We start from the raw sequence: 18,902 nt of genomic DNA on the forward strand, positions 1-18,902 counted from the left end.
TAAACCCTTGACCTGGTTGCAATTAAGGATTTCGTAGTGTGCAAATGCTTGTTGCACTCTGTTAACCTGTACATCTTTACTTCACACACACACATCCACACACACATTTAAGATACCATGTTTTGCCTTAACCAGGTTACTTACTTTATCCCAGTTTTGTATATGCATATAATTACGCTCATTGACTTTTCTTATAAACTATGTAAGAAGTTTCAGAAACTTCTTTGTTGATAAACAATAATAGGAACATGTCAGAAATATACATTGCCACATACGATTGAAACAGTAATTGTAAACAAACAAGAGTGAAACTAATATAGATATACCGTACAAAAAATACCCCACCAACTGCACTCATACAACCCATCCCTCCCTATGCCCCTCATCATCCCTCACCCACAAAGCAAAACCCACTAATTTCAAGCCCTGAAAGAAACACAGGAAAGGATGAAAGTTGCATGTCAGATAACAGGGAAAGAAAAATACACTCCCCCAAAGACCCCCTCAAGGGTTAGGGTGAGAGATGCAATATCTACCACTGGCTTGGGCTCAGACCAGCTATACCACTTCTTGCCACTTAGTAACAGCGAGACTGGGTGATCAGTTATTTTTTGCTTCAGAGACCTCGTGCTCAGACCCAAAAGGAAGTCTTCCAAATTATAAAGGATAGTGTGCCAGGAATTTCCATCAAGAGATTAAACTTTGTAGTTGTGCCTTTGGAAAATAATCTCTTCTGGGATATATTAAGAGGTTTAGAAGAAAGGTTTAAAAGTAGGAATATATGAGGCAAAATGCGATATTGATAGATAATAGAGATGTTAAAAGGCTTAAAATTGCAGAACAGAATTTAGATATGACAAACATATGTTCAAAAAACTGCATGGGGTTTTGACCTGGCAGAAATGGTAACAGGGATCAGTTTACAACTCCCTGGCATAGCATTTACCAGGAGTGACAAATGAGCAGTGTGGAAATTTAAAATATTTAAATAGATGGTTAGGATTTTTGGAAGATAGAACAGTATTCTTGAATACTAAATTTCACGAAATGTAGGTGTAAAGGGAAGATCTTGTTGTCGGATTAGGCACATTGGTAAAGACTGATAGAAAGCCATTCATAAAAGCACATTTAGAACAAAGAAAGTTTGCTCTTCAAGTAGGAGGGCCTGATGTAAATCTGACTGCTGTTAACTGATACATAGGTTGTTGCAATACTGCAGTTTCCCTTTGGGATATGCAGTATCTACAGTACCTCTCTTAGGTTTTGTCATACTGTGCCAGATGCATTTCTTCATATTTGGGTATTCATTTAGACTGAATATAATATTCATTTGTGTTTAGAATACTGTACTCCAGCACAACAACTGAAATATCAATTTACCTTGTTGGTCCAGCATTAGCATCACAAGGCTGCAGTTTCACAAATATCTCAGGAGTGGTAATGTCGATCAGCAGTTTAAAGAATCAATTTTAAATCCATATTTACTGCTAGGAGACTATGTCTTATGCTTTAAAGTTGACACTTTTAGTATACTCTGAAATATTTTAAACAATTTTGAATTTCTTAGTACTGCATCTTATTTCAACAATAATGCTGTGTGACTGTTTTGTGCATCCACAGTTGGTATAAATGTGAAATGCATTTTTTGTTTTTGTGTTTATTTTGTTGTATAATTATTAAATAAAATTACTCTCTGCACCCCTTCCCCACCCCCATTTCTTTCTTAAGGGCATTTTTCTACTGTAAAGCTTGCCATGATGACATCACAGATCCCAAAAGGATCAAAAAGTGTGGCTGCAAACGGCGTAAGTATCAGTGTTTGATATTTATCTCAGTTACAGAGCAATTTATCTCTGTCTTTTCAAAATGTTAAATTTTTGCTGCCGTATTTAACATTTGTAACTGTTTTCTAAGCAAGAATGCAATGATACTAGCGCAATGTGCTTATTATAAGATGTTATTTGAACATTTGAAATATGTTTTTAGTTGTTTTATGTTACAGGGTTATTTCTGACCTTACAAACATCCTCATTAATATAAACATAATTCATTTACTTTTCTTGCATATCTATGTTATGCACTTTTCATACTCAAAACTCTAAAAAAGGAAGAGAATAGGTAGAAGGACAGCCTTTCAAGACTGTAAATAAGTCACCAATAGATTAGGCTGAACAACTTTTCATCATAGAAGACATAAAAGTGAACAGAAAACAAACCTTTCTCTACTGGTACATTTAGAGAAATAGTGCATTTCCCCACCATCAGCCTGTTAATGATGTAATGTCAGGCAGATACAGAAATAAAATGACATGATTAGTGAGGCTGAAGAGGAAGGCTGTCATGACCAAACTGCTTCTGTTTGAAAACAGCAAGATGATGTTCCAAGTCAGGTGGAAAAACAAAGGCAAATGCCTGCCAAGTGCTTTGTGCCTTGAAACCTTTAAATAGCAAAAATGTCCTGTAATTCTAATGCACAATTAGTTCACATTGATGAACAATAAACAAACTCTCAACAAACAAGGCTTTCTTTCTTGGATGATACAAATATTATTAACTCTTAAATTAATGCCTTAATAATCATCATTACTTTTGTTATACTTTATTGAAAATAAATCTAAAAAATCTACTGTAGGCACAGCACATAGAGGATTAGATTACAATTATTCTTAAATGACATGATTACGCTTAAGATCTACATCTGACTTAAAACAAAAACCTAAACATGTGCTCTGTCACTGCTTGCAATTAAAAGTGATCATATGTCACTTATTTTAATAAAAAAGCTTGAAAAATGTACATTCCAACAGACCATTAACATTATCCTTACATTGTCACATTGTTAGTACCTGACCTACATAGCCACTTGTCCAAACCAGTTAGACCTAGGATTAATAATTTAGTGTAAAAAAGTCAGAGAGCCCATAAAGGTCAGAAATAATTACATTAAGGAGCCAATGTCTAAATAAACAGTTGCAAAAAAGTCATATTTTTTTCATGACGCTTATCAATTATTTACTTCTTAGTATGGAATGTTGTACTTCAGTTGTTATGGAGAAATTTCTTATTAATGTTCACTGGAAAAAATATGCCTTTTCTTTTAAATTCAAAAGGGCAATCTGTGTTTACATGACAAAGTATCTTGTATTTGTATGCATCAGTTTTCATTGTTGGGAATATTACTTTAATTTGTTTTTGTAATCACATGTTCTTGTGCAAAAGTGACAAATCCATGTTTTCGAGGGAATATGTTGCTGTTTTTTTGATTGACATATTTTTGATTTTTTTTCCTTGCTGCCCTGGAACACGCCATTCTATAATTTAACTGCACACTGATAGTGATATATTGTGAGTAAAAACGGGTTCCCTGTTGCCCAGAGTGCAGTCCAACCTGTCTTTCTTCAGCAGAGAGTTTTTATCTATGTTGCATGCACCAATGTAGCAAATGCATCCTTACCACACCTTTCTCATTTCTCTTTACTGCCCACAGATTAAAAGAAATGCAGCAGCACATTCTTAATAAGGAAGACATAGTTACACTTTTTACCTGGAAAAGAAAAAACTTGAGAATGTTAATATAATATATAGTTTTTGTTACAGCAGCAAAACGTTGGTTAATATTAAAAGAGTATTGTGGCATTCATGCACAAAAGAAATGAAAGAGAGCATAAAGGATCATTTTTTTAATGTTTAAGCATTACCCGAAGAAGCGATATGCTTTGTTTTAGTATCATTCTACTGGACTCCCACCAGAAATTTAACAAAATTAAGCTAGGTTTAAAAAAGAACACTGCTTTTAAAAAATATGAGCAATGACAGCCTAAAAGTGTAATATGTGTAGATTGACCTTCAGATCATTGGTTGAATGATATAAGTTAGCCAAGAAAAGGGGAACTGCATCTTGGGCCTTTAATTCGTTTCCCTAGTGTCAGAACCAATTTTGCATGCTGCTGCTGTTACAGAAAGCGGAAAGTGTTCTGTGGGAAGTTCTTTAAATTGTTAGACTTAATGAACAGCGTCGCCAAAACACAATCAAAACAATCTGGTCCTGCTCTTATGCATTTAGATTTTCCCCTGCCACGGTATTTTGCATTGCCTTTTTATTCTAGATAAGGATCATTAGCATTTGACAAATTGAAATGACACTGTCCCCATTTCAATTTTTGACAAGTAGATGGGTCCTTTTTTTACTCACTGCCCATGAATTTCATTGTTTAGAATATGTATAATATATATATACATATATATATATATATATATATATATATATATATATATATATATATATATATATATATATATATATATATACATACACATACATACATAAAATGTCTTTTATGAAATTAATTTTATTGATATTAAATAAATGTTTGTTGTAATGTTTATTATATGTGGGTTCTTTAACCCCTGAATGCAATGCATTCTTTAAAATTGTCTTATGTGAGGGGTTAAGGTTGTTTTCAGTCAGTATAATTAATTTAATAACAGACTTATTATATATGCATATACATACAAACATATATAGATACACACACACATATAAATAGTATACATACACACAGCATTGTATTCACCATGTTAACTTCCTCCTGACTGCTGTGCAGAAGCCTTCCACTAGATGTCCTCATAGATCTCTCCATTTATTTTCTCTTGCTATCTGGGAGCATATACACTGACATCCTCTCAAAAACCTGTCTAGAAAAGTGTTGTTTTATCATTAGTGTCTTTTAATTGTTGATGTTTGTTTGCCAAATTACAAGCAAAGAAATTATGTTAATAATAAAAAAAGAATAAAATGTAAATAAAACTTTTTGAGTAATAATTGAAGACAAGCTCTCCTTATCTATATTCCCAACAGTAATTTACTTTTTGATAGGTACTGTGCAAGATAGAACAAAGAAGTACAACATAAGCAGTCACTTTAAAATCAGATGTTCAAGCATATTGCTTTAAATATCCTTTTGCAACCTTTATAAACCCAACACGAGTAGGGAAGACAGTAATTTATGTGAAGCATTTAGTGCCCTAAATTTTTATACACAGTTAGGCAAGCATTGCAGCTTTATTTTTTCAGGACAGAAAGCAAATGAAATGCAGCTTCGACTTGCTTGTAGTGTGGCAAATTAAAAGTTTAAATAGAATTCATAACATGGTGGAACTGTCTCTGCTAACAACCGTCTTGGTGAATTAGAGGTTTTTTGTGAGGAATCAGCACTGGGTTATGTGTGAAATCATTTAAATCATTTTTAATCACCCTGTCCTGTGGTTCATTCTCTTATATTTATTTATAACAAGCATCTCTTCATTTTGTGCCCTGTATGAATGTATGATGATTGTTGAGAAAAATAATTTTAGCATGAAGCTATTTTTTTTTATCTGAATTCCTATTGCTTACATTGTTTCCACTCAACAAACAATTTTACGGTTCTTTTTTCACTAAGGTTAAATCCTGTTTTTGCATGCTAATGATTACCAATTCTAACAATTATGCATGGTCTTAAAAGAACTAAACAAAACAGTCCCTGACAGCTTTATTTTAAAGTCATTTCTTGTATCCTGTCTTGAGTGGGGAGTTTAAATTGGCCACCTCATTTGGATTTTTCTCCATCAAACTAATTCAAAAAGCTTTTTCCCCCTTAAGATTTTATAAAATGTGTCAAAGTCAATTACTGTTCATTTGCAAATGGCACCATGAAAATTAAAACCAGGGACTGTTACTCTCCAGCATCATAACACTCTCTTGCTGTGCTGTTTCACTACAGTGTGTCTGAGATTGTATGAATATTTTCAGTATACAATTAGTATACTGTAAAAAAGTATAATAGCAAAATGGTTACAATAATATTAATACACAGTTTTAGCCTGTCACATTCATATGCATCTGATGATCAGATACTGAATTATGAGTTTGGTTAATGCCCAAGAAGTGTAAAACAGGGTAATGTCAGACTCAGCAGATGTGTGACAAAGGTATGACTGAACCATATCAGTTTCCAAAAGTTTCTCTTAAGATAAAGGATGTGTTAATGTTTCTGCACAGAATGTCTAGTTTTCCAGCATTTCAACCTGGATCATCAAAACTGATGTATATGTTAAAAGCATTACATAACTGACAAGTGTATTATGCTTCCAGTTAACTCACCACTAACAACAAGCTCTTCTTTAGGCTGTAGTGAAACAACTTTGATCAAGGGTATGATGATCTGTTCAGTGTCATGCAATTAAAAGGCTTGATGCTGCATGATGTAAAACCATTGCTCTGTTAAGTAAAGATTTTATTGATGAGAATCTCAAAGTAAAGGCAAATTCCAGAGGAATGGGGTTTACCACTAGAAACATCATTCATTCATTACCCTGAATGCCCTCACTGCCATAATATTACCCTTGCCTGAATGATAATAAAAAGAAAGGCCTTAGAACAGTGCTTGACCCAGGAGATCTTTATCTTTCCAACATCACTGCACATTGTTTTTGTTCATTAAATCAAAATATTGTAAGTAAAGCAGTAAGGTATGCCATATCCAATTAAACTGTAAAGTGCTGAAGACTGTGATTTTAAATCCACACTCACATCATATGGTAGTCTGGAAATTCATAAAAAGACACTGCAAATGTACCTGTCTTGGTGCTTTTTTTTCTTATTAAGGTATTTGAGTAAGGGCATTGGTAAGAAACTGTACAACTGAACCAATATATTGAAATTACACACCCACAATGCTGGGTAAATCAGCTAGAAATAAGCAGTTTTTCAGTGTCTGTACTTTTGTCTTTTAATGTTTTAGGTTTATTTTTAAAATTGTATTCTTTTTTGTCTCTTGCTCTTGGTTTTAAATGACAAAGTCTCAATTCTGAGTTGCCATTGATAACTGTGTATCTCCAGATAGGGGTCAAGCCTGTTACAATACTCTCTAAGGCCTCCACCTTTTTCCCTCTGAAATAACCTTCCAGCTGCCTGGTTAAGTATAACCTTGCCATTAACCTGCTGCTCTTCCTCTCCTCTCATCCAAAACACAATTGTAGCCAAGATGTCCATCTACAAAAGAATGAAACTGGCATGTTGTTTTGATTGCGGACGCTCTGAGCGTGACTGCTCTTGCATGTCAGGCAGTGTACATAGTAACATGGACACCCTTGAGAGAGCCTTCCCACTTTCTTCTGTCTCTGTTAATGATTGCTCAACCAGTTTACGTGCCTGTAAGTTTAACCCCAACACATGCCGTTTCATGTCCGTGATGTGAGTGTGATGTCCTCTTCGTGTTGTGTGTAGTCTGTGGATCCATTACCTTTATCCTTTTTTATTCATTTAGTGTTACGATGTCTTGTGTTTATTTATTTATTTACTGGCTATAAAGTGATTCGGTGTTGCTTGTGCTGCTTTGTAGGTTTTAGGTCTGTGCTCCAGCATGCAGTACTGGTGGTGTACATGTGCTGATTCATTTGTTGTGTATCTGTATATTCTCTATATTTTATATATATATATATATATAAATATATATTTATGGGTGACTAAGATGTAAGTAACAAACTGGTAAAAAGGGTAACCAATGAAATTCTGTGATGTTTTTAGACCATTTTGACCATGTGGGTCTCTCTTTTCATAGCTGACAGATTTAATTAATGAATATTCAAATGTAATATTGAATACAATATACTCTGATATTTTTATCATCTTGCTCAGTTGCTGCTATATAAAAGTGTAGTGTTATAATTGGTTTATTATAAGGCCATTTTAACATGATTTCATGATTTTGTCATTTGTGGTAGCAGGTGTATTAGGATGGGCTTAATAATGCAGTCAGTTAATCAATTAATAACCAAAATAGCATTTTTAGAGAGATTTGCTCAACAGCTGGATGACGTATCCCTTTAACTAAACAAAATTTTCAAAATTCCAATCAAGAAGGCCACTTTTAAAATGTGACTATTCAAGGATAGGAAATGCTTTTTGCTGGTAAAGGAGTCCTCTGTGCCAGAAAAAGTTCATGGAAATTTGACTCTGTTGCTTTCATATGATTTATGGTTAAGCAATAATGAGCAGAAAAGTCAATACCCTTTTTAAATTCCTTGTATACCAATGAAAACCTGTCTTATTCTATTACACCCATAAAAATCATCTGTCAGAGCCTCAAATGAAACCACTATGTGATTTTAGCACTTTGATAGGTCAGATGACTTAACTAGTTAGCTACTCAAAGGATATTGGTAAGATTGGGCCTTTCATTAAGTATGAACAGATGTGAAATACTAAGTGTTTGTCAATTAGAAATGGCAGCAGTGAGGCCTTATATCAAAGCAAGGTCAAGCCAGGGGATCAAATTTACTCTTGAACATTCTTTACTTGTTCAGAAAATCAGCCTGAATTAGTGTCACGTTGGTGATGATGGATTTTGCCCTTTGTCTTTTATTTTGGAGCTGGATTGTTTCCCTGGGTACTCATTAAAGGTCATTATATCATTACTGAGCTTGCTTTACTTATGGTCCCCTGTAGGATTTGTGGCACTTCTTTGTTAGTTTGATAAATTCCTTTGATTTAAAAAAAAAAAAGACTTTAAGCACATTAAATGTGAAGATACCTCTCTTTTATCATTTAGTTGAGGTGGTGGCAGCCAGAATCATGATTGTGTTGTACAATAAAATGAAATATTTGTTTAAAAATGTGTACAGTGCCTTCCATATGAATTCTGAAAAACCTTAAAGATTTCTAAAAACAGGAGTTGATATAATGGAATGTAATACTGTATACCTTAATTTTTAGAATGCATAATGTAGTTTTTTTGTAAGAAACATAATTGTGTCAAAGTGTGTATCAAATATTAAATTACATAATAACATAATGCAGGTCAAATAGGTCTTATTTTTTCTTTTTGCATCTAATGGTAAGACTTTGATTTTTTTTTGTGAATGTGTGAATGCTAAAGCTGATAAACACACACTACAATTCAATGAACTCCCTTCTAAAATATTCATGGTTACTTGCAGATATATTACATGGCATTTCTTAGGCATTTTTACGGTATATATATTGACCTTGAAAATGAATGGCAGAGGAGAGATAAAATTTTATGAGGATAAGCCAAAGCAAATGAATGTTTAGCAGGGCTGTATGTTCTCTGAAAGAAATACAAATCAACAGCTTGATGATGTGATCATTTCAAAACACTTTGCTAAAATGACATAGTCCACGGACCTAGATCTTTTGGATTTTGTCTTACTTAAATTTACAAGTAGCACTGATATTTGTTAAACAAACATTAGTATATATTGTGCTCCTTTTTAATATTTTGTCAACCTCCATATTTTTAGAAATGTCTTTTAGAAATGAAATTAAGCAATGTTAGATTTGAAAACAAAGATGCTAATTAAACAAGAAATATTTCATTGCAGGGTTCCACTGATGATACTGTTATAAGATTTATTTTTTTTAATCGGGTTTAGAGAGTGTAATGATATAGGCTAATTACCACCCTCTTGTTTCACACCCAGATGACAGCAGAGCAGAGACTTCTGCTGATTTATGTGTGCTCTTTCTTATACATCTTAATTTGGTTTTTCAAAATAGTATCTTTATCTATGTAACAGAATATGCAGTTCAATCCAACTGGTATAGAGTGCAATAGTTAACTTTAAAACTCACATTTTTATACACAGTAAGAATTTTGTTTTGTTCAAATAAAAAAAAATTAAGGTCTGTACAAAAGCACTCGCTAATATTTGTTTTATCATTAAGAAACTGGATCGATATACTTTTAAAGAGCATACATCAATGTCAGAATCTTAGATCCAATTAACTCCATGTTTGAATACTTTTTTATACAAAATTTTGTCCTCAATACATATTACTACTATGATATTCTAGAGTTATTCTGTCTCAAGTTACACAGACCCACTTGATGTATAACTTCCAGTATGAGTTAGTTCCATGTACAGTTCCTGAGCAACAAAAACAAAGTATAATAATAATAATAATAATAATAATAATAATAGTTAAAGCACTTTGTTCAAATCTCCAATTATTTTATGACCTACAATAAAACTGAGGAGTGTCCTCATTTATTTCACATTAATTGCCATAAACAAATGCCATTTACTCACTAAAGTACTGTAAAACAGTGTCTAATTCATTATATTTTTAAAATAATTTCAATGACTTTGCTTTTCTTTTGATCGATTTTTATTTTTTATTTCTAGTGTTTTTTTTGGTTTTTTTTTTTTGACGGACCACTCTTTTGATAAGAGTGTGGTGACAATACAATGACTAGTCTCTTGTTCTTCCTTTGATTTGTTTTATAAAAGACATGTTTTCTGCTGTCCTCAGTTTAGATCAAAATGTTGACTCATATAGATGTAACAGCAAGCATCTTGTTTGGGAGAGGTCAGACTCGGAACATCTTTCCATCTCTTCGGGCATCATTTTCCTAGCATATTTCTACAAGGGTCATGAGGAAGTAACTAGCATGCGGCCTGCTATGATGGGAACAAGCTCGAAAAGATGCTGTCTGTATTGTGCAGAGTGAGCTTAGTAAAAAGCCTTATGTGGGGTGACATAGAAATTATGTTTGCATTTTCATTTCCTGAGAGCTGCTGGTTGTCATGAAACTCACCCTGACAGTTTCTTACCACCAGGCAGTGGATTCTCCTTGTTCCCTCCATGGTGCAGGACAGATGCTAGCCAGTTAGTTCTTCAAGTCTTCTTATGTCTCCGTATTGCAAACGACAGATGCCAGGACCAGCATGGTTTCTAGTTGAACATTTCTGTCACAGTCCTGCCTTGAGCCCAAACTGTGACCTTTACTGTATAAAATAAAGAACTAATGAACAAGTCTTCATCTAAAGCAAGCTCTAAGCAAATTCCTAGACTCTGCATTCCACTTACAGTCTACCTGCAGTAAAAGTATTTTTCTGTTGAAACTTTCCCTGACAATCCTCTGGTATTTTAGTTGAAAACCAGTAATCGTTAGCTAATATCCAAAAGTGATGTCACATTCTTTAGTATGCAGTCTCTTAAACTGTATATTGTACTGTGTCTTTCAAAAATTAACTTGTGTGTTTATATATACAGCACAGTCTATACATATTTTGCTTCTGCAAACATCTATTATTTGAATTGAAAATTCAGCAAGATACTAAATTATAAATTACTAAATGCTAATTCTGATAATGAATTATTTTGATTTTAAAAATTCATACCAAGCATTAAGCTGAAACACGAAATATACCTTATTTACATTAATGCTTGTTTGAAGAAAAATAAGCAACTTATGTTCTTCATAAGTTTATTATTAATTATACATTTTTTGTAGTTTTTGCCATCATAGGGTCATTATTTTCACTGGTAACCCCAGAGAATAGTTCTTTTCATTATCTTACTGTTTTAAACTCATTCAGAACACTAAAATTCCAATGTTCTTGTTTGCCATATTCTCACAGAACACTTCTCTTTCCCGTAACCTATCACTGTCTTTGCATTTTTCTCAGCTAAATATAACTATAATGGATATATCAGATCAAGTAAGTCTTTCATTTCATATTTTATTCTTTCCTATGCACATTATGCTTTAACCATTGTCATTTAGATGGAAAGTATTTTAGTACCTAGTTTTGTATCCCTTCTGTTCTTGTGTCCACCATTTGGAAATGTTATTATCCTCCTAACTTCATATCAACCTTTCACATTCGTGTACCTTTCCTGAGTGGAATATTGTAAAATATATGTAAGTTATTGGTCATGTGTAAGTTTCCCCCCTTCATATAAAACAGAAAATAGTAAAGAAGAAAAGCTTAACAATAGACAGCAGATGGTGCTACAGCTCTAGGAAAAGTAGTTCTCGAAAGGTTGTTCCAGACATTGGATGCATCATTTAAATGGATATTACCCCTTACATTAGACATCCATATTTACTATATTTATATCGTATATATATATATTTTTATATATATATATATATATATATATATATATATATATATTACACATAAGAGCAATATATCAAAGGGGTTTCATAGAAGAACAGGGAAATATCATTTATTTCCATAAATGAAGGTACATATTTTTAGAAAGTCTAACTGAGTTTGAATGTGTTGTTTACAGATATCAAACATTATGTTAAATGCTTAGCTGGCTTAACACTTTTTAATACAGGACACAAAAAATAATTTTGCATAGATTTTCAGTCTGGAAGTTAAAATAAGATAAGGATAATTTTTTTTGTGCATTGTAATCAAGGTCAATTTTAATCTCTGATTAAAATGAATGGTTACATTGAAAATGCTAGTATTCTTCCAAAATAGGTTTGGTTACTGTTATGTCATTTAGAAATCTGGTAATGACATTACCGATTGTCAAATATGTAAAGTGTGTAGGTGATATTCAATGTAGTTTGTAGAACCATCTATATTAAATACTATAGACTTTCTCATTGTATTGAGTATCAGATTAATTTCCTTAATGACAAATAAGTAAATAAAATAAGGTACTCTATTTTTTTGCAATTTCTAAGTAATCTTAAGAAATACATTACAAACTCATCATGTGAATTGCTTTTTCTAAAGAGACAGCCGCCGTCTGGATTATTCTAGATCCACAGTGAAACTGCCACACCATGTATTCTCAAAGTAATGCTGTACATGTTTGACAAGGGGCAGATGAATCCCAGAGTTATCGGTGCAGGGGTTTAAATCTATGCGGCAGCTGACGGTAGAGATAATCATCCATATATTGCTCAGAGCTAGTTTTAGAAAGGGTTGCAACTACGTTTTTTTCTCTTTTTGGCATATACTTTTTATTGGGTAACCTCTTAGCCTTACATATTAAAATCATTAGAAATGAAATAAACAGGCAGATTGTGTTAGCCTTGAGACAGTTATTTCACATTGAAAGTGCAAGTAGGTGTCTCAGGTATAAGGTTAAAGCTCACACATCTTTATTTTATTCTGCATTTTCCAAAGAATGTTTAATAATTTGACCTGAAGATTTTGGAATTAATATTTCTAGCTATTTATTTATGTTCAGTATTTGCTGAAATCAATAGTAATCCTTAAATTGGTTTGAACTCTAGTAGAAGATCTCAAACACATAAGAACGCACATTTTGTTCTTCTTATTACTAGCAGTAGAAGTAGTAATGGGCAGGGCAGTATCTGATGCTTTCTTAATTTTAGAAAAGACAGGATACATGCATAGTACTTTATTTAATCCTTCACAGCTTAAATTGTCTATGAATTTGTAGCACAAGGATAGTAATTGATAATGTGAATTTTTGTATTTTCCCAAGTGGAATTTTTAGGTATACATTTTACCTTAATAAAATAATACTAATACAGTTTCATGTATTTTCAGAACTATTAAAAAACTTCTCAAATTTGTGTGTAGAGTTTATATGGTCTAATTATTATATGGACTACAGATAGTAGCTCATTATTTATACTTGTTCTCTTTCTACTAGAAAGTTTATTTATTTATTTACTTATACTGGTTTAAGTTAGATACTGCATGTAACCTAATATATCATATATATTGTATTGACTGTTAAAATAAGCTAACTAATTGACTGAACTAAAGGCTCATGAAGAATAGAATTCAAGATGAAAATTACCACAGGCCAGAGGGATGAATGGTTTCAGGTTTGTTACTGAATTTACAATATAAGTTTCAGCTATAAAGCAGACATACTTGCTAAAAAACACAGTCAGGTTCAAGTACAAAATAAAAGTCCTTGTCAAAGCAAAAACAGCTTTTGCAAGGAACTGGACCAGCAAACATAATATTAGATATCATCTCTGCATGGTCTTCAAGTGAAGCTGAATACCTTCAGTTCAGTTAATAATACTGTTGACAGGTCCCTTCTTTTATGCTTTTTGAAACAGTGTTTCAGCTATTATTTCCTCCGGCTTTCTACATATGCCATAACTCCCAAATTTGATATTCTATAACAAAGATTTAAATTTTCATTTATAACTAGTGTTTGATGTTACACCCATTCTGTATATTATTTTAGTACTGTCAGTTATTGTTCTTTCATCCATTTTCACTACCTGCTTAATCATCTTCTAGGGTCCCAAGAAGCTATAGACTGGCCAAGCTACTACTTTGTCTTAGGTTATACTCATGCACACACCTACGCTGACTCATTTTAGGCTAATTCGTAGCCATCATTCACCCTCATCTGCAGACCATATAGAAGAGGGAGGAGAACTAGAAAACAAAATGAGCATGCAGACATGGGAAGAACAGGAAAACTTCACACAAATAGGCACTATTTGTAAGACAACAGTGCTTACCACAGCATCCCCTTTAAGCAAATATTTAATTTAGGTTTTTGTATTAGGATTACCCTATTCGGTAAGAACTCTAGATTTTTCACAATTTCCTTATCAGTATTGTGTTACTTCTGTATTTAAAAGATGATTTATAATAGGTCTAGTATAATTCATATTCCATGTTATATAAATACAGTCTTATTATTCTTTAATGCAGTGAACTGGTGCTCCATTCAGGTTTGGACTCTGCCTTGTTCCTAGTACTGGTGAGATATACTATAAACAACCACTCCACTGCCACAACCTTGAGTTGAATTAAGCAGGTTTGAAAATGGTATGGTATATTATTATTACAGTATATATTTGGAAGATATCTTTACTGAAGGTGAATTTCAAGATAAGGCTACATTTTTCTACATGCGTCTTTTTACGGTTGGAGTACACAGCAAATAAGTGATCTTACTCTGTGCCACACATTTAGTGGGAAGTGGGAATTAAGTTAGCAACATTTATACTAACACAAATTCTTACTCATTCAAGATATCTACAGCACCTTTGGAATGTGGGAGAGAAAAACAGTGTAACAGGAAAAAAAACTGTACATACTCAAGGAAGAAATGCAAATTCCAAACAGACAGGGCTTAGGCTGATTTCTGAGCTGAGGATTCTTTAGCTTTAAAGAGCACCACTTGCCTCTGTACCGCTGTGTCGTCCATGTCTTTATTTCATATATAGAATAACTTTCTCAAATACACTTAGTCCAATTTACAGTCACAGGAGCAGGATCTTATCTGGACAGGCCTGGGAGCAAGGTTGGAAACAGCCATGGATGGGATCTCAGGGCTCACACAATCTAAGTAATTAGTGGTACAGTAGCTTAAAATAAAGCATTGCAAGCTTATTTTTAATTGGTGAAAATGCCCTCACCACAACTATATCTTATCATGCCATTTCTTAAACCCACTTATTCTGTTACAGGGTTTAAGAGAGGCATAGCCAGTAGTATCAGCAAATCTTACCATCAGATTGTGCAAAGCAGGAACTAACTGTCGACATGACACTCATACACACTCATTCATTATGGAAGGATTTTCAGGATTACCAGTGCAACTAATGTGCACATCTTGGTAATGCAGGGAGAACAGCAATACCTGAATAATACCACTGTCAATAACGTTAGAATGTTATAGACAAGTTACTGGGCTGGGTCCCTGAAGCTGTGAGGCAGCTGCAGCACTAACCATTGCCTCAATGTACCAACGTGCATCTTGCAAACTTTATAACATACTTAAGTAAATTTCTTATTCTGAAGTTTGCTGTCATATTTTTATCTGTAAAAGAAAAGAAAATACTATATTCCATTTTGTGTGCTTTAAAGTCTCTAAAATATTGCTTATCTCTACTTTTATAGGGCTTTTATGAGCAGCCATAGTAAATGCATTGCCCTATATGAACATTTTTCTGGACAAATTGGCACATTCTCCTGTTCAACAACTCTCCTGTTCAGTTTAGTATATTGATAACCTGTGATGGTTTAACAGTATTTAAATCTGAACAGCTTTCAAGTTCAAGTGAAATTACATTGCTAACATTAGTGCCCATAAGGTCATACCCATAAGAATAATACAACAATAAAAATGGTTAAAATCTGATAAGAAACAACTTTATTAAATTTAAAAAAGCTCTCTGAACATTGAGTAGATATCTATGCACTGTCCTCCAGAAAACCATGTCATTTGTGTAGATAGATAGATAGATAGATAGATAGATAGATAGATAGATAGATAGATAGATAGATAGATAGATAGATAGATAGATAGATAGATAGATAGATAGATAGATAGATAGATAGATAGATAGATAGATAGATAGATAGATAGATAGATAGATATGGTATAGTGTAAACAAAGAAGAAGCTTGAGCAAAGGGAGTGACAAGAAAGAGTCAAATAAAACATAAAAGATAAACACGAATGTATCCCTGCCCTAACCAATATAGATTCTTGTTCCTTTGGTTGGTTGACTTACTAACCCACCGATTCTCTGTCACTTTCTGGGCACACTTCATTCTTGCATGTTCCCCACTCAACCCCTGGCTTTTGACTGAGTTTGGTTTTAGAGGATAGATGTTTTTGCCCTCATTGGGCCTGCTCAGTGTGCTTTGTCTCTTTAAAACCCCTTCCAGCCACTACCAGCTGTAGAGATTTTACTTGCATTTCTGAGTAATGGATGAACTCAGTGGAAGTTAATTTTATTTGTGATAAGCATAAATTATAATGTTATTATCAAATGTTTATATACAATCTTAGATAATGTTTCAGCGTTGAACAAGTTTCACTTGCAGGAATCTTTCCTTTTGTAGATGCTCCCAATCTTCTGAAGGAGGTTATTTTTCATAACTGGATTATATATTATATGTCAGAAAGCTGAAATGTTAAATTATAAATGCATCTGTATTATAATATTTATTTCATTAAACCTTATTCTGAGCTGTTGATGAAATATAAAATCTTTTTAGGTACAATATGTAATAAGCTTGCTGAGAAATAATTTATCTCATTTGGTCATTTAATTAGATAGTAACAAATGAAAAATTTTTTTAATTGAATTATATTACTTCATGTGTAATGCTAAAGCAACTAATCAGTTCTCACATTATATCATTTAAAGCATTTTACAGAGAAAGCAAAATTAAAATGCATTAGGAAATACACAAGGTAGATGAAACTGTGACTAAATATAATAGATACAAGAATGGTACATTGATAGATGGTACAAGGAGTTCTGGAAAAACATCTAGAACAGAGAACATTGTTGAAAAACTGCAAGATGTTTTAGAGAGTTAATTCAGTGAACCAGTTCTAGTCACTAACAAAAACAGGGAAATAATTAGCCTTGATTTAAACATTAGATTTAGTTAAATGCCATAAATAGATCTTGGATGAGATTTTATGAAATAAATTAATGTTTGGGAAGAGTCTGTAACAAGGCTTTGGTCCTTAAAGTATGGATATACATTAAACCAGCATGCTGAAATCTTTTTCTAAAGCTATTATTACCAGCAGTTTTTAAAGTGATGGTATGGGTTTAGATTTCTGCAGCGATATACTTTCCTGCTGAAAAAGATACCCTTTACCTAGGCTGATATCAAAGAATAAAGCATAAAATATTTCTGGATTCGATGAAATGCTGCAACCAGTTTAAACTGTTTGGCCACTTTACTATGTACACTTTTTAACCTTTTTAACTAGCTAGCTACCCAATCAGTACCAGCATTTTAAGTGTAGACAATATTATTTATTAGCATGCGATTCTGAAGGAAAAATAACAAGACATAATGTTTTGGTGGCTTTGCTTCATCATGGAAGTGATAGGGCTGTGAAGAACAAGAGTGTTGCAGTTATATAGAAACTAAGCTACCAATAAACAGCATACTGCTGAAACTGGTATTATGGTCAGAAATAGACAAAAGTTGACAAAAGGAACACACAGATGCTAACATGATCTTTGGTAACAGATGTGCTACATTTAGTCCAATAGCAGCTACAATAATAATATACAATAATAACCAAAGGATCAGTAGGCCTTCTTCTTCCTTTGTGTCCTTCAAATTACCGGTAGTTGTTTAGTAATAATGTTAGCATTTGATTGTTTGCTAAAAGCAAGTGTTGTTATTAAGTGACAGCAGCTACTTTTTGTTTATAAAGCTCATTTGGAAAGTATAGTCAAAATCTTTTGGTCTAGGTGCATAAATTAACTTGATGCTATAATGAAAATAATCAGTACCTGATAGAATAAAGATGAGAAAAACATGGCATAAGAAAGCTATTTGGTTTATGCAGGCTAATCTGGATGTGCCTGTTTGCATACATATGGATAAAACATTCTAATACATATACAGGAAGATATTTATTTAATATATAGTATTCCAGAAAATATACCTGTTCACAATTTCATGCCTGTATATAGCAACTATAGTCTGAGTGACACAATTATTTTATTTATTTTATTGAATTTATTAAAAGCAAGTAATATTCCATACAAACAAGTCAAACTTAACAAAACTAAATTCAATTCAACCGCCACCCATGAAAAAGAGAGGAAGACCTTTTGGCTAAGATCAAATGTAGTACCCAAGTGATACAATTAGAAAGAATCCCAAAATAAGTTGGGGTGCCAACCAAGCAGCTACATGTTTAATGCTGGCAACAAAAAAATAAGTAAATTAAATAAATGTTGCACAATGGAACTGTAACACAGGAAAACAGGCAATTTGTCTTTAAGTTTGCCATGTTATGGTGTTTCAAAATAAAGGGTCCGGCTTTGGGAGAGCTGTGGCCTGTTGGCTGCTCTGGTACAAAATGTGATCATCTTCTGGGGATGTCTGCATCGTCCTCATTAGGCTTCTTCTCGGCACTGTGAGAGAAAAAGGAGAGAAGACTATTCACAACCTCCTCTCGTCCCAGAGTGGTACTGCATACTTCATGTGAGCCCAGAAGATCATCCTTTGGCGTGCATGCATGACACAACATATCACAACAAAGATGTACTCTACATAACTACGTACAGGTGGAATATTCATATGGTTCACCTTAGTTAAAGAAAAAAACCTCATAGCATTAAAAACCCAAGCATGAGCTTGAAAATT

The 18,902-nt window shown here is 33.2% G+C and overlaps 1 protein-coding gene across 15 annotated transcripts in view; it reads left to right on the forward strand.

Annotated features, from left to right (window-relative positions):
* Nucleotides 1-18,902, forward strand: part of kcnma1a (potassium large conductance calcium-activated channel, subfamily M, alpha member 1a) — a 733,327-nt gene that overhangs the window by 620,095 nt on the left and 94,330 nt on the right. For 11 of the 15 annotated variants that reach the window (XM_051923728.1, XM_051923732.1, XM_051923736.1 and 8 more), the window contains one exon: nt 1,729-1,805. In XM_051923728.1, coding sequence (XP_051779688.1) covers nt 1,729-1,805 — 77 coding nt within the window. Of the gene's footprint in view, nt 1-1,728; nt 1,806-3,336; nt 3,346-7,020; nt 7,195-18,902 lie in introns of all 15 variants that reach the window. The other 4 variants (XM_051923733.1, XM_051923735.1, XM_028795550.2 and 1 more) reach the window with 2 other exon arrangements.

This window comes from Erpetoichthys calabaricus, chromosome 2 (genome assembly GCF_900747795.2).
Source record: "Erpetoichthys calabaricus chromosome 2, fErpCal1.3, whole genome shotgun sequence".
Lineage (NCBI taxonomy): Eukaryota > Metazoa > Chordata > Cladistia > Polypteriformes > Polypteridae > Erpetoichthys > Erpetoichthys calabaricus.